This window comes from Nannobrachium achirus (genome assembly GCF_963921795.1).
Source record: "Nannobrachium achirus genome assembly, chromosome: 10".
Classification (NCBI taxonomy): domain Eukaryota; kingdom Metazoa; phylum Chordata; class Actinopteri; order Myctophiformes; family Myctophidae; genus Nannobrachium; species Nannobrachium achirus.
The window spans coordinates 6,366,926-6,381,591 of record NC_137819.1 but is presented as its reverse complement, the minus strand read 5'-3'; the positions used below and the strand labels follow the sequence as shown (position 1 = coordinate 6,381,591).

The 14,666-nt window shown below is 42.9% G+C and overlaps 1 protein-coding gene across 1 annotated transcript in view; it reads left to right on the top strand.

The window, feature by feature from the left end:
• Positions 1 to 14,666, top strand: part of LOC308292369 (uncharacterized protein) — a gene marked incomplete at its 3' end in the record, with an annotated part of 206,613 nt that overhangs the window by 131,266 nt on the left and 60,681 nt on the right. The window contains exon 47 of the mRNA XM_080734682.1: positions 167 to 439. Within this exon, the coding sequence (XP_080590808.1) occupies positions 167 to 439 (273 nt within the window). The remainder of the gene's footprint in view (positions 1 to 166; positions 440 to 14,666) is intronic.

Here is a 14,666-nt window from a genome sequence, read left to right as displayed (position 1 = left end):
AACGGTTTTGGCTCCGACTATTAAACCTAGATGAGCTACAAATGCAAACTTCTGCCCTGGGTTACATCTGGGACAAATGTGGTGCTTTTACACAGATTTGTGCCAAAAAATAATAATCCCTAAGGCACTGGACAATAATAAGTTGACATGTAATGTCTTTTGCCAGGTCCTAGACTATGTTCATGGAGTTCCTCAACCTGAAGATGCCCCGGTTGTTTCTGAGGTGACCCACAACATCCAGGTCAGCCCCACGCATCCCCAGGGCCTCCAAACCCCTCCGTCCACATCTGACTGTCAACCCCGGCCAAGTCCACTCATCTCTGATGTCCAGGACAAGGATCTCCAGCAGCCCCAAGTTGAGACACCAACCGACAGCTGTCACCTCCAGGTCACTACAGAGCTGGCCCAACAGCTGGTGAAAGATGAGGGAAGATTTCAGGTAATATATCAGTGCTGCCGAAATGTTGTGAATCCCGAACTAATTCCGGGTGCTCAGCGGTGTCTTCTAGTTTGGAAGGGACACAGGCCGACTTCCAAACTGCTCAAAATGATCCCCTTTGGCCGATTGGGGTAAGATTGGTTTTAGTGATATTTGGACTAAAGGTGGTTGCACACTGCTGCGTTTTTCGTTGCGAAATGCGTTTTTCAGGGCAAGGAGAGAGAGAGAGATAGAGAGAGCAAGGGACCGAGTGGTGCGCGAAACGGGCGGCAGTGTGCAAACGTGACTGACATAACGTGAGGTTGATTTTTTATTTGCGTGCTCCGAAGTTCACTCCGATATTCGGCCCGAAAACCACCTTAACACTCTACATCTTTGCCAAATGCCATGAACATGTTACTTTGCATGTATGATTTAGAGGCAGAAGAATAATTTGCATAAAACTGCAATATTCATTGAATTATTAAAAAAAGCATGTTTCAATTTAAAAAAAATCCGATCTGACAGATCTTTAGATATTGGTCCAAAGTTCACGTAAAAAAAGTTTTGTGCACGTGACGCGAAAATTCCAGAATAAAAGCGGGTTTACGTGTTTTACAAACTGCTCAAAATGGCGGAAAATTGAAACGAAACGAGTCATGACTTATGCCTAGTGTTGCCCGATCCCGATCACGTGATCGGATCGGCCGCCGATATGGCCGTTTTTATAAGATCGGAGATCGGGGAAAAAAAAATCGGAAAAAAAAAAAAGTTTTTTTTTTTTTTTTTTTTTTTTCAAAAAAATATTTTCTGGGAGTACTGAAAGTTACAGGTAAGGTGAATGCGATATGAAATGTAAGCTTACCATAATCACAGTAATCCTTAATCATTTTCAATCATATTCAAGGGCTTTTGGAGAAATGAGACAGACAGAGCACTGCAGAGGGAAGGTGATTGTGTCAGACTCTGTGTACAGCTGGCAGCTGATGCCAATAAGTAGTAATTGGCCCCTTGCTAATGGATCAAAGGAAGGAAATTATGTCTCTCTGCACTGTCAACTAGCTCAGTGGTTCTCAACCTGTGGGTCGGGACCCCCAGGGGGGTCCTCAAATTATTTTGGCGGGGTCCCCAGATGATTAACTTAATGTGCAACATTGTTTTCTCTCTCAACAGTAAACAAATCAACATAAAGTTTAAGTGTATAGAGGGTATCTGCACATTTCGAAAGTGAAAAATTAAGGACTTTTTAATACCTCTAAAATGACAAATTAAACATTGGCCAAATTGTCAAATATTAACTCTTATACTGCTTTGAACGTTCCTGTTCGCCCCAATTCTTGAGGTCGAGTAGGGCCAATACGGGCGTTCGTTCGTTTGATGTTTTTTATGGATTATGATAAAAGACGTCCTTGCGCAACTTTTGAATGCATAATTGGTCGTCGGTCTCGTTTTGAGGACAGCCGGAAACCTTTCATAAAAAAAAAAAGTAAACAGACTGTCCTGGCTCCGCCTGCCCAGAGCGACTCTGCACCAGCCTAGCTGCCAGGGGCGTCAATTGGGTATGGCAGGGGTATGCAGCTGCCATACCTTGACAGGGGGAAATAATAAAAATGTACTTTTCATCGTGCCTGTTGCTAAGGTATGGCAACATGACTGGTGTCTTCACCAGACACCAGTCATGTTGCCATACCTTAGCTTGTTCTGAACTGACGCCACTGCTAGCTGCTAGCAGCTTTGAGGGACTATATTGTTTTATGCATCGGGCTGTTAGTAGAGAAAGAGAGAGAGAAACGTTGGTAAAAGCGATCATTTTGTCGGAAATCAGTTGTTTTATAGTATTAGTAGTATAGTAATTGTAGTAGGTAGTAGTATTTAGCAGTACTAGAATATTGAGATGTATTAGGCCAACTCAGCCTCAACTTGCTGGTATCATTCCGCCGAAGTGCGACCCTCCCCCCCTGGCCGGAGCAGCAGCCAGCAGCAGAGCAGATCCACGGATAGAAACAAACTTTGTTAGAATTAGGATTACAAACCTACCCGCGTTGGTGACTCAGGACCAGGCAGCGCCCACGAATGGTGGTGGTGGTCGTGATGATGATCATGATGAAGAAGAGAAAAAGATCACTGTAGCCGTTGGTATTGAAGATAAAAAGATTGAAGATGGTGCCAGTCGCGAAGAACCGGGGTCCAGAAGTGGATCAAGAGCCTTGTGATATTGTGGAAACCGATCCCGACGGAGCTCGACCCCCGTGTAGGATGGATCCCCCCGCCCGGGGGCTCACATCGCCGCAGCAGCAGAGACCCATGTACCGCCGCCACCGCCGCGAAGAGACAGACGAACTGGGCGATTTGGCCAATGAAGAATGGCTTCCGCGTAGAGACCCCTCGGAGAACAGAGGCCACGATTCTACTGTCCAAAGTAAGACTTCCAATCCAGTGCATGTATGTATTGTATAGTTGTATACTGTATATAGTTGTATACTGTGTGATAACAGAGCATCCGTGTGGAACTGGAAGCCTGGGATGGGGGGATGGTCAGTGATCAGTGAGATAGGGTAACGGTTTTCCATTGCGACGTGTTGCCACTCCGACATTGGGATCCGGTCTAGAGCCCGCCTACTGCATCCGGCTATTTACACGTACACATACATGCAAGAAATGTTTCCGTATCCGGACCGGATCAGTAACTTGATCCAAGCAGTTAGGATCCACGTGCTTGGTTTGTTTTTGTCGCTACTCAGGACACACGTGGAGTTCCTATCACGCGCGTGCACGTACCGCGTGTAGTGTACGTGCACTGCACAGCCTACTAGGATTATTTGATGGGAATTTAGGATTTATTGGCTTAGTTTGTGTGTGCGTGCGTACGATGTGTGTGAGAGAGAGGGAGAGGTTTCTTTTTATCGTCATCATCATCATCATCATCATCATCAGTAGCTGATGATGTAGCTTTTCAGTTCAATTCAAAGGAGCTTTATTGGCATGAGAAAACATACGTTTACATTGCCAAAGCAAGTGTTACAAATAAAAACTGTTGAAAATGGGGAACATATATACAGTTGGAGGGAGTACAGCTTTGTGTAAACAGAGCTATGTTGCATTGTGACATTTTATATAGGTATACAGGGTATAAAGGGAATTTCACTGTGACAGTAAATGCATGGTAACTATTTACTATAACTGCATTTTATGTTATATATGAACTTATTGTAAGTCATTTGCTAAATGTCAAAATTGTAAATTGATTTGTTTAGATATAAACTATTTGATATTTTCCTGGCTATGATTTTAGATGATGAGTCGACGATGATGATGAGCCTACTTCTTCATTTCCACATCGTGGAAAAACAAACTTTTTTCTGTAAATCAGACTTAGCACCATGCACATGCTCACATAGACATCAAAGGGGGCTTGAGCCCCTGCCCTTTTATCCATCTGTAAAAAGTGCCCTCTCCAGACCATGAATGCTGTTTTTACATAATTACTATATATATATATATATATATATATATATATATATATATATATTTGTGTGGTAAGCAGGAAGTGCATAGAATGTTAGAGAGGCAGGGGTTGACATTTCTAAAACGGCCTTTTGATGAAAATAGTAGGCCCCCAACCTCCACGCATTCTGCTGTGACGCGTTGTGAGCTTGAAGGTGTACTATTTTTCATGTATTTTATAGTAATTATGTATTTGTATAATTTACAGATCGACCATGGGCTCGTGTACGAGTTCAGCAGACCCGGTGGAGCCCTTCCGGAGGAGCCTGGCTGGAGTGAAACAGAATGGAGCCCCAGGCCCTGTGCAGGCTGAATGACACACACGCACGCACGCACGCACGCACACACACATATACACTCTGTACTGTAGACATGTAGTGTCACAGTAGTGTCACAGTGAGATAAAGAGAACCCTGAAAGCTGAAGCAGGATTCAGGCTGAAGCTCATGTCACTGTGTCAATGTTCTGCACTGCTCTTACTACTGCTCTTACTTCTCTTACACACTAAAAGTGTGTAAAAAGACACTTTTTCTTGTTTTTATTTTTTTGAATTTGTTTGTAAACAACCACTGATCATAGGTGTGATGTTACTGAAGCCAACAATAAAAGGCTAAAGAGAGATTTCTGCCTGAAAATGTATTCTTCACAAAAATGCATTTTTCTCAGCTTTATGTTCTCAAAGAGCTGTTTTTAGGCCACATTCTGCAGCTTCTAGCTAATGAACAGAACAAGATAAAAACTCGAAATCTTTTTCTGTTGCAAAGTAGACATTCTATTCTTCGTTGCCATATAATTGTTGTCTTTATAGTCGAAACCAAATTTCTCCAGTAGGCCTTCAAAGATGAGCGACAATTCTCAATTTAGCTGGCAGTGGATTGAGCTTTTTGTTCAATTCTGTGGCAGTAAAAGAGTTAAAGCCAGAAATTGTGAAAATAGCCGATCTACATGCTCACAACTCCTCGCGTTGCGAGGCGTTGTGAGCATGTAGATCTGCTATTTTCACAATAGAACCGTGTTATACAAAATATACTTCCTCAACTCTTCAGGGTCGGGGGTCCCCAGTTAAAATATGATTATTTTGGGGGTCACGGCCTGAAAAGGTTGAGAACCAAGTGATAGAATGAATAGAATTTTTTTTTCTTCTTAATGCCTTGCCAAAAGATCGGATCGGGAAAGATCGGGATCGAATCGGAAGCAATAATATTTGATCGGTATCGGATCGGGAGCAAAAAAACCCTGATCGGGGCATCCCTACGTTATGCCCGTTTGAAGTTTGAATTTTCAAACGATTCGTATAGCGCCCCCCTTAGGCCAATTGGAATAAGATTGGTTTCAGTGATATTTTGACTAACCCTCTACATCTTTGCCAAATGCCATGAACGTGTGACTTTGCATGTATGATTTAGAGGCAAAAGAATTATTGGCATAAAACTGCAATATTGAGTGAATTATTAAAAAATAATGTTTCACTTTAAAAAAAATCTGGTTGATCAATCTGACCGTATTGGTCCAAAGTTCATGTGAAAAAAGTTTTGTGCGCGTAACGAAAAAAAACCAGGAGGAGATAGATTTTTACTGTTTTTCATATAATTCCAAATTGTGGGAGACCTAAAGGTCAGAGGTCAAAAGTCAGAGCGTAAAGGTTGTTCGGCATGAGGAGACGCATACGTGTATACAGGTTTCATGGCTGTGCCTAAAACACAGCATGAGCTATACCTGTTCAAAGTTCGCACTTTCGAAGGCTTCCTACAGCGCCACCATTTGGCCGATTGCTGTAAAAAATAATAGCACACTTCGCCACTGTAAACTGAACACATTGATGTTTTTATTTTCATTTTCTCACTAAGTATGTAGGAGTAGAAAGGAACCGAAATCCCGTCTACTGTCTGACTGACTGACTGATAGATAAATAACTAGAAAAATATTGTTCCTTCGAAACAATTGTGGGCTCGCTTCAAGCCAGAAAACAATGGCTATAAAAGTACAAAATGTCAAGATCGCAGGCAGTGCTCTCTTTGACGTTACTGACGTCAAAGATTGGTCCATTTTGTTCCAAAAATGTGTTGTGCCAAAAGTTGACCCGCTGGTGGCGCTATTATAACAGGCCAATGTAAGAAGGGTGGTATCTGTTCCTTGACCTATTGGGAATGTGCTTGCAAGATTTCACGGACATTGCAGGCTGTGTTCATGATTTGAGGTGTTTTTGGCTTTGGCCACTTTATCGCTGCTTGCAGCTATATTTGTTATTATTTTTCTTTTTGTGTGTGTGTGTACTTCATAGGCATATTAGATAAAGGTCCTTAGATTGTGTGTAGAATGTTTCATGCAAATTGCAAAAAAAAATCCTAACGGGTTTAAGCGTTTCACAAACTGCTCAAAATGATATAGCGCCCCCCTTTGGCCAATTGGAGTGAGATTGGATTTAGTGATATTTGGACTAACACTCTACATCTTTGCCAAATGCCATGAACATGTTACTTTGCATGTATGATTTAGAGGCAGAAGAATAATTTGCATAAAACTGCAATATTCATTGAATTATTAAAAAAGCATGTTTCAATTTAAAAAAAAAATCCGATCTGACAGATCTTTAGATATTGGTCCAAAGTTCACGTAAAAAAAGTTTTGTGCACGTGGAGCGAAAATTCTAGAATTTTTTACAAACTGCTCAAAATGGCGGAAAATCGAAGGGCGGAGCTTACTTAACAAAGACAGAGTCAAAGCACGCGTGTAAGCAAGTTGCATGTCTTAAAACGAAACGAGTCATGACTTATGCCCGTTTGAAGTTTGAATTTTCAAACGCTTCGTATAGCGCCCCCCTTTGGCCGATTGGACTAAAATTGGTTTCAGTAATACTTTGACTAACCCTCTACATCTTTGCCAAATGCCATGAACGTGTAACTTTGCATGTATGATTTAGAGGGCGAAGAATAATTTGCATAAAACCGCAATATTGATTGAATTATTAAAAAATTATATTTCACTTTAAAAGAAATCTGGTTGATCAATCTGACCGTATTGGTCCAAAGTTCATGTGAAAAAAGTTTCGTGCGCGTAACGAAAAAAACCCAGGAGGAGATAGATTTTTACTGTTTTTCATATAATTCCAAATTGTGGGAGATCTAAAGGTCAAAGGTCAAAAGTCAGAGCGTAAAAGTTGTTCGGCATGAGGAGACGCATACGTGTATACAGGTTTCATGGCTTTACCTCAAACACAGCATGAGCTATACCTGTTCAAAGTTCGCACTTTCGAAGGCTTCCTACAGCGCCACCATTTGGCCGATTGCTGTAAAAAGTAATAGCACACGTCGCCACAGTAAGCTGAACACATTGATGTTTTTATTTTCATTTTCTCACTAAGTATGTAGGAGTAGAAAGGAACCGAAGTTTTTTGATACTTGCACTGACTGCCTGCCTAGTATAGAAATAATGACAATATCTAAAGTGTGCTCGCCTTATAGGCGAGCCCACAATGACAATATCTAAAGTGTGCTCGCCTTATAGGCGAGCCCACAATAATGACAATATCTAAAGTGTGCTCGCCTTATAGGCGAGCCCACAATGAGCTTGTACATTTTTAATGGACTTTGTACTTCAAGTTTAAAACTATACTAAATAAGTGTTCAAATAAATTCAGAATATTATCAAATGATCTCGTGTCACCCCTGGACTAGGGTGTTCTAAGGAAGGTTTGAAGGTAGGAAAGGTCTTCCTACAATCCGTCTCTGGTGTTTCAGGACATGGACATGGATCTGGACGACGGTCCAGAAGTTGTGGAAGAGGAGATCTTTGAGGCAGAGGAGAAGAAGGCCGTCAGTGCTCGCTCCAGAACCCGCTCCAGATCACGCTCCAGGTCGGGCTTTGCCTTTTACTTATGTATTTGTGTCTCCAAAGTGTGTGAGTGGCTCTTAAGGATAGCTCTGTCTGTCCGTCCATCTGTCACTTTGGTTCCAAACAATCAATCATCTTGTTTAGTTTTTACTCTGAGGAAGACAAAGTCAGTCACCCCTGCAAAACTATAAAACACATGCTGATGTGCTTTAACCATTATTGTATGCTTCCACTATAAAAAGGAAAATAGCAGACATACAAGCTCACAGCGCAGAAACCGAGTGCCGCGCTGCGAGCTTGTAGATCTGCTATTTTTGAAAAGTCGTGAAAATGTGTGCAAATCTTTGAATATATATATTTTTTTAAACATTTCTAACTCAAATATTTGCTTCTGGGGGGTCCCTGATACATAATATTTCGAGATTGGGGTCGGCAGCCAAATTCATCTAGTTCTAGGGGTCTTTGACATGAAAAAGTTTGAGAACCACTGATATAGAAACATTATCAAAAACAATTTAGGAGACATTTATAGAATCGGGTCAAAATATTCAAAGACATGCATAAATACAGACCAGTCGAGTGCTCCAGTATATTTATTTTATTAGGGTATAGTCTCTCCCGAAGTGTATTATTATTCTCTCTGATGCAAGGTGTCCCTGTTGAGCACAGGAGAGCCCTACTGCCTACTGCTGGCACGTAGGATTTTCTCTTTACATACGTGAATCGTCGCTGTCAGGCAGAAATCTCACCTGTCCAAACCATTAGGTTGGAATTTGTTGTGCACTTACATGAACTCTGGAGTATGAGCTCCTCTCTACACATTTTGGTGACCAAATGGCCTTTCCTTTAGCGCCACCCGCTGGCCTAATTTCCCACACAATATTCTTTATCTCAAAATATAATTCACCCATTGTCAGCCTTCTCATTGGTCCCTGACTGACCAAGCAGCAGGCTCCTTCTGCCTTGTCCCGCCCTGGTTCCGACCTTTTTATATTGAATTTGCTAAAACATAATTTTTGGAGAAATACAACCATTTAAAAATATGCCCAGTCACTAGGCTCCTTTTACTGAAACCAAGTTTAAAATGAGAATAGAATACACAAAATAACAATAAGAGGCAACTGAATTGCAATGGTAGTGGATGAAGAGAAAGGACTTGTGACAAGACAAGCAACCATTTGGTGCAAAGAGGGGCGGACTTGACAAGGGGTGAATTGCGGGGGGGTTGCCATGAAACTTGATGAGACTTGATGACATTTATGCCTCTCAGAGGCATATGAACTCTTACCTGTTTGAGTGACTCCATGACCTTGCCTTTAGTGCCACCCTTCAAGCCACAATGTCAGCTTGGCGCGCGAGATGCCTCATAATCTAATAGGCGGTTAACTGTAGATAGAATGCTTGAGAATCTCAGATACAATATCATTAGTGGGCGCTAGCAGGGCTTTTAGACTCTTAATCTTGTTTTCCTTTGGGGTCCCTCTCGGAATCTCAGAACGGTATGGCTCTTGTATCTGGATCGAATCCAACGCTTAACTTAAGCCAAGTGTGTTGTTGTTTTAAGTTCCCACAGATGTGCTTAACTCTGCTTTCAGAGTCAGACGACTTAATTAGACCGGTGATTATTTGGCAGACCGTCTCCGAGCCCGTCACACGAGTCCGCCACACTCTGGCGGAAAGCAATTAGGCTGCGAGCCGAGTCTTAACTCATCTAGAGCCCAGGACATTAACGGATTAGGGGGTCCAGAGTGCCCCCTCCCGGCCCCATTAACGGCCATTGTCTTATTTTGAAGGCCAGAAGTCTAGACCGGAAGTACTTCCGGTCTGACGTCATCGGATCCTGCGACGGAACCGATCATTGTTTACGTGGTGCCATGCTGGATTGCATAGGAGCGTTTATACATGTGTTTTATAAGCGAGCATCTGCCTCCATCTTCGCTTCTAAAGTGTTGTTTTGAGATAATGGACATTAAAGATGAGATCGGCCGTCCACCTCAATGTTATGGGATGACTATTGTGTGCTCGTGGAGCCGTGATGATGACAAATCAGCGCGGATTTCGTCTCCGGAGCGTCGGCCATTGTACTAGGTATTTTTACTCGCCGTTACAGTAATATATTACTTTTCGCGCGACATCGCGCATTCGGCACTATACGTACTCTAGTACTTATTGCGTGACATCACGCGAAAGGCACTAGATGAGTTAATGAGTGCTCAAGTGAGCAAGAATTAAACGGAAATATAGACCGTTTGCGGGGCGCCTGTGGCGTTGATTTAGGCCTAGAATTATTGAATGCTTTAACCAGTGAAAAATAGCAGATATACAAGCTCACAGCGCGGCACCGAGTGCCGCGCTGCGAGCTTGTAGATCTGCTATTTTTGAAAAAGTCATGAAAATGGGTGCAAATCTTTGACTTTAAAGCGAACATTTGTAACTCAAATTTTGCTTCTGGGGTGGTCCCTGGAACGAAATATTTTGAGATGGGGGTCCGTGGCCAAATACATATCATTTTGGGGGTCCTTCACATGAAAAAGTTTGAGCACCACTGACATAAGTCTCCCAAGAACTAACTGAGCTCCAGTTAAGTGAAAAGATATTTTCTTTGACGATGGCTAGCCAGATTGCTGATATGGAAACAGTTTTTTTTTTTAAACCTTAGAAGGATTCAAAAGACACTTATAGAATCGGGTTAAAATTCTTATTTTCACGATTTTTCAAAAATAGCAGATCTACAAGCTTGCAGCGCTGTGAGCTTGTATATCTGCTATTTTTCAATAGTTAAAGCATAAAATAATGATACACAATGATCTGTACCCGTTCTGAATGGGTTAATACTTTGCCAAATAACTTTCTTCCCCGACCGCTGGGGTTTCTCTCTCTCTCTCTCTCACCCACCGCAGATCCCCTAAGAGGAGGAGGTCCCGGTCGTGCTCCGGCTCCCGCAAGCGGAAACACCGCAAGAGGTCGCGCTCGCGCTCCAGGGACCGCAAGAGGAAGACGTCGCGCTCCTACTCCAGCGAGAGGCACGCCCGCGAGCGCGAGAAAGAGCGGCAGAAGAAGGGACTTCCCCCCATACGCTCCAGGACGCTGAGTGGTAAAAGAAAATGAACTTTTCGATTAGAACAGGGGTCTTCAACAGGGGGTGTTCAACAGAAACTTTTTTCTCTTTTTTTTATATTAACCACTTGAACCCTAGTGTCCTTATTCTGAGAACTTAAAAACAAAAATAGCAGTTCGAGGCGTTGTGAGCTTGTATTTTTGGCAAAGAGGTTTGGCGTTCTTTTCCATTCTGGAGTATCTGCCTTAAGATTCTTTTTTATTGTTGTATTATAATTCTTTTTACGGATTATGAATGTGTTTCTTTTTAAACCCAGTGTGCAGCACGACCCTGTGGGTGGGCCAGGTGGACAAGAAGGCCTCTCAACAGGATCTCACCAACCTGTTTGAGGAGTTTGGACAAGTAGAGTCCATTAATGTAAGTACAGCTGCCGCCAGCAGGCGACTGTGACCTCTGAAATATTAATAATCTCTCTTTGTGAGATGTGAACACTGTGTCATTAGCCGTCTCCGCTCTCTCCTCTGCACTCTGAAAGCGTTCTCTCCCCCATCGCGCGTGCTCTCTCTCTCTCTCTTGCCTGCCATGTTCATTTTCACATTGCTGCTCTCGTCCATTAATCACCGCTCCGCTGTTAACTCGTCTCGTGGCTTATTAACCTGGCTGTCTCTGTGTCTCTCGCCCTCCAGATGATCCCTCCCAGAGGCTGTGCCTACATCTGCATGGTGCACAGACAGGACGCGTACCGCGCCCGCCACAAGCTCAGCACCGGCTCCTTCAAGATCGGATCCAAGGTCATCAAGGTATACAGCATGTCCCCCACCTCCTGCCTGTGTGATTTGATTTGAGCACGCACGCACACACACACACACACACACACACACACACACACACACACACACACACACACACACACACACACACACACACACACAGTTCCACTAATATGATTGTCCTTGTACTTCAGCAAGGTCACACCCTTAAAGCGATTACATTAACTGCTGTGTTCTCTCTCTCTTTTTTTTTTTTTTTTTTTTTGCTCTTAACCCTATCTGGGAGATATATATTTGGTTATCCATGAACAACATACCGTGGTCTGTTCAGATAAATGCCCTTTGAGATGTTTTCTTCTCCTTAACATCCCTGTGTGTGTGTGTGTGTGTGTGTGTGTGTGTGTGTGTGTGTGTGTGTGTGTGTGTGTGTGTGTGTGTGTGTGTGTGTGTGTGTGTGTGTGTGTGTGTGTGTGTGTGTGTGTGTGTGTGTGTGTGTGTTCACTTATATTGCTATGCTTGTGAGGGTCAATTGTCCCCACCAGACATGGACTTTTATAAATTGACATTGTGACACTGTGAGGACAATTTTCCTGGCCCTCACAAGAGAAATGGTTGCTTTGTTGTTAAAAAAAACAAAACAAAAAAACGTTTTACGGCCTGTGTGAATGTGATCTGTATGTTTGCAAGGAAATGCTCTCTCTTTCTCTCTCACTCATTCTCTATCACACACACACAGACAGACAGACACACAAACTGTGATTATTCATTCAAACCGCATAGTCGTTATTACATACAGGCATTTACAGTACATGAACTATTTGTGGCGCACAATCAACCGTGTCTTGTACTTGTACATAAACAGTTGTTACAGACCTTTAAGCCCTTTGCACACAGGCGCGTTTATCCGCTCAAAAAAAACTGACGATTTCATTTTTAAATGATTCTCTATGACCTCATGCACACCGGCTCCGAATTTGCCATGCGGCAGGTGGCTGCGGCAAGTGCGTTTTTTCCCCGATCTAACCCAGTTTGATTCGTGCGTCTTGTCGCATGCGGTGAAAACTCATTGACTCTTTTTTTTTTTTTGGATCCGCAGTGCGGATTCCGCACAGCCTTACACACCAAATCCAATGCGTTTTAATCAAGCAGCAAACGGGAAGAAACGCAACGGTCCTGTGTGCAAAGCACTTTAGAGTCAGTCTTACAGCTAGGAAAAGTTTCAGTCTGGGGTATTTAGAGGTTTGGTTTAGTTGATAGGATACACAATTTAAATTCAATTCGATTCAAAAGAGCTTTATTGGCATGAGACAACCTATTTACATTGCCAAAGCGTAGCACTTGCCCTAGCCTCTAACCTTGTGCAAGGCTTGTGCAAAGACTAACATGTAATTAGATAGCATTAGATAGTTATGTAGACAGAGGCCAGGTCAGTGTGTCCTGGCATCCTATAGTTTGTATAGTTTCAATGTACAGATTATAATTACTGATTATAGGTTCTTGGTTTACCGACGATTAGGGGTGGGACGATACGCGATATTATCGCTTATCGTGATAAAAAAAAACACTCGCAATAATCGTATCGTGGAGATTTAATTTATTGTGATATTGTCCTCCGTCATGCACTGGGATCAATTCACCTTTTATTTGCCGAGCTGCATATCCGGTACCATTTAAACCCTCTATAATTGGTAAAAAGTACTTATAATATACGTACTTGATACAGTCTTTTTTTCCACTCTCTATCAAATGGCTTTGCCAAAAAATAGCCGATCTACAAGCTCACAACGCGTCACAACATGACGCGTTGTGAGCTTGTAGATCTGCAATTTTTTGGCAAATGTTCCGCCCAAGGATAATAGCTTTTGATTATCGTGATAATATCGTAAATCGCGATTTCTTTTGTCACAATAATCTTGATGTGAAATTTTCATATCTTCCCATCCCTACCTACGATGCTAAATGACTATTTCTCTGCATTTGATGTATTACCATGTGCTGTCCTTGCTTACTGTAAGTGGCTCTGGATTAAGAGCGTCTTCTAAATGCCTCGATTGTGCGTGTGCGTGTGCGTGTGTGTGTGCGCGTGTGTGTGTGTGTGTGTGTGTGTGTGTGGTCCAGATTGAGTGGGCTCTGAACAAGGGGGTGAAACAGGAGTACAAACAGTTCTGGGACGTGGACCTGGGCGTCTCCTACATCCCCTGGGAGAAGGTGAAGCTGGATGACCTGGACGACTTCGCCGAAGGTGGCATCATCGACCAGGAGACGGTCAACGACGGTGAGAGAGAACAAAAAACACTCCAGTCTTGTATTAGCCCCGTATAGCAGGGGTTTTCAAAGTGGGTGACGGGGCACCCTGGGGTGCCGTGACGGCAGTCCAGGGGTGCCGCGAGTTTTCCTCGCAACATAATCACTAAAATATCGTCACTGTCAGGCAGAAACTTCGTATCTCCAAGTTTCAAATGTGTACGTCTTATGGTAAAGCAAAGCCCTGCTTCATCATACAAGACTGTTGCACAAAACTAGTGGAAACAGCCGATCTACGTGTGTGCTTGTAGATCGGCTGTTTTCACTAGTTTAGTACATTTTATAGATGATAAATACAAAACGAACGGTTTTGGACATACAAGGTTTCCACTCGACAACGACGATATGCTATAAATATAAAGTGCTGGGAGTGAAAATTATAATGGGGGTGACTCGGATTAAAACAATATTCATGTGGTGCCCTGAGACAAAAAAGTTTGGGAACCCCTGCCATATAGTACCTCACCCTCCGCTGGCGATCTGTTGTTAGCTCCGAGATCGTTGCGGCGGGGATCACCCTTTTTGCGAAAACGTATATTCAATGGTAGTTCCAAGTTCCCCGAGCAGGATTTTCCTTACACCAGCACATGAAAAGTATACGTCGGGGTTGGGGAAAACGGTTTAAATCACTTATTTAATCAGCCGTGCCATGTTTTCCCATTCAACCCAGAACTCCCCCGGCGACAGGTGCCAGTACTGCTCCCCGACATATATTTTTCATGTGCCAGAGTATGGAAAATCATACTCGGGGAGGAGCGTGGAACTACCCTTATTTTTTGGA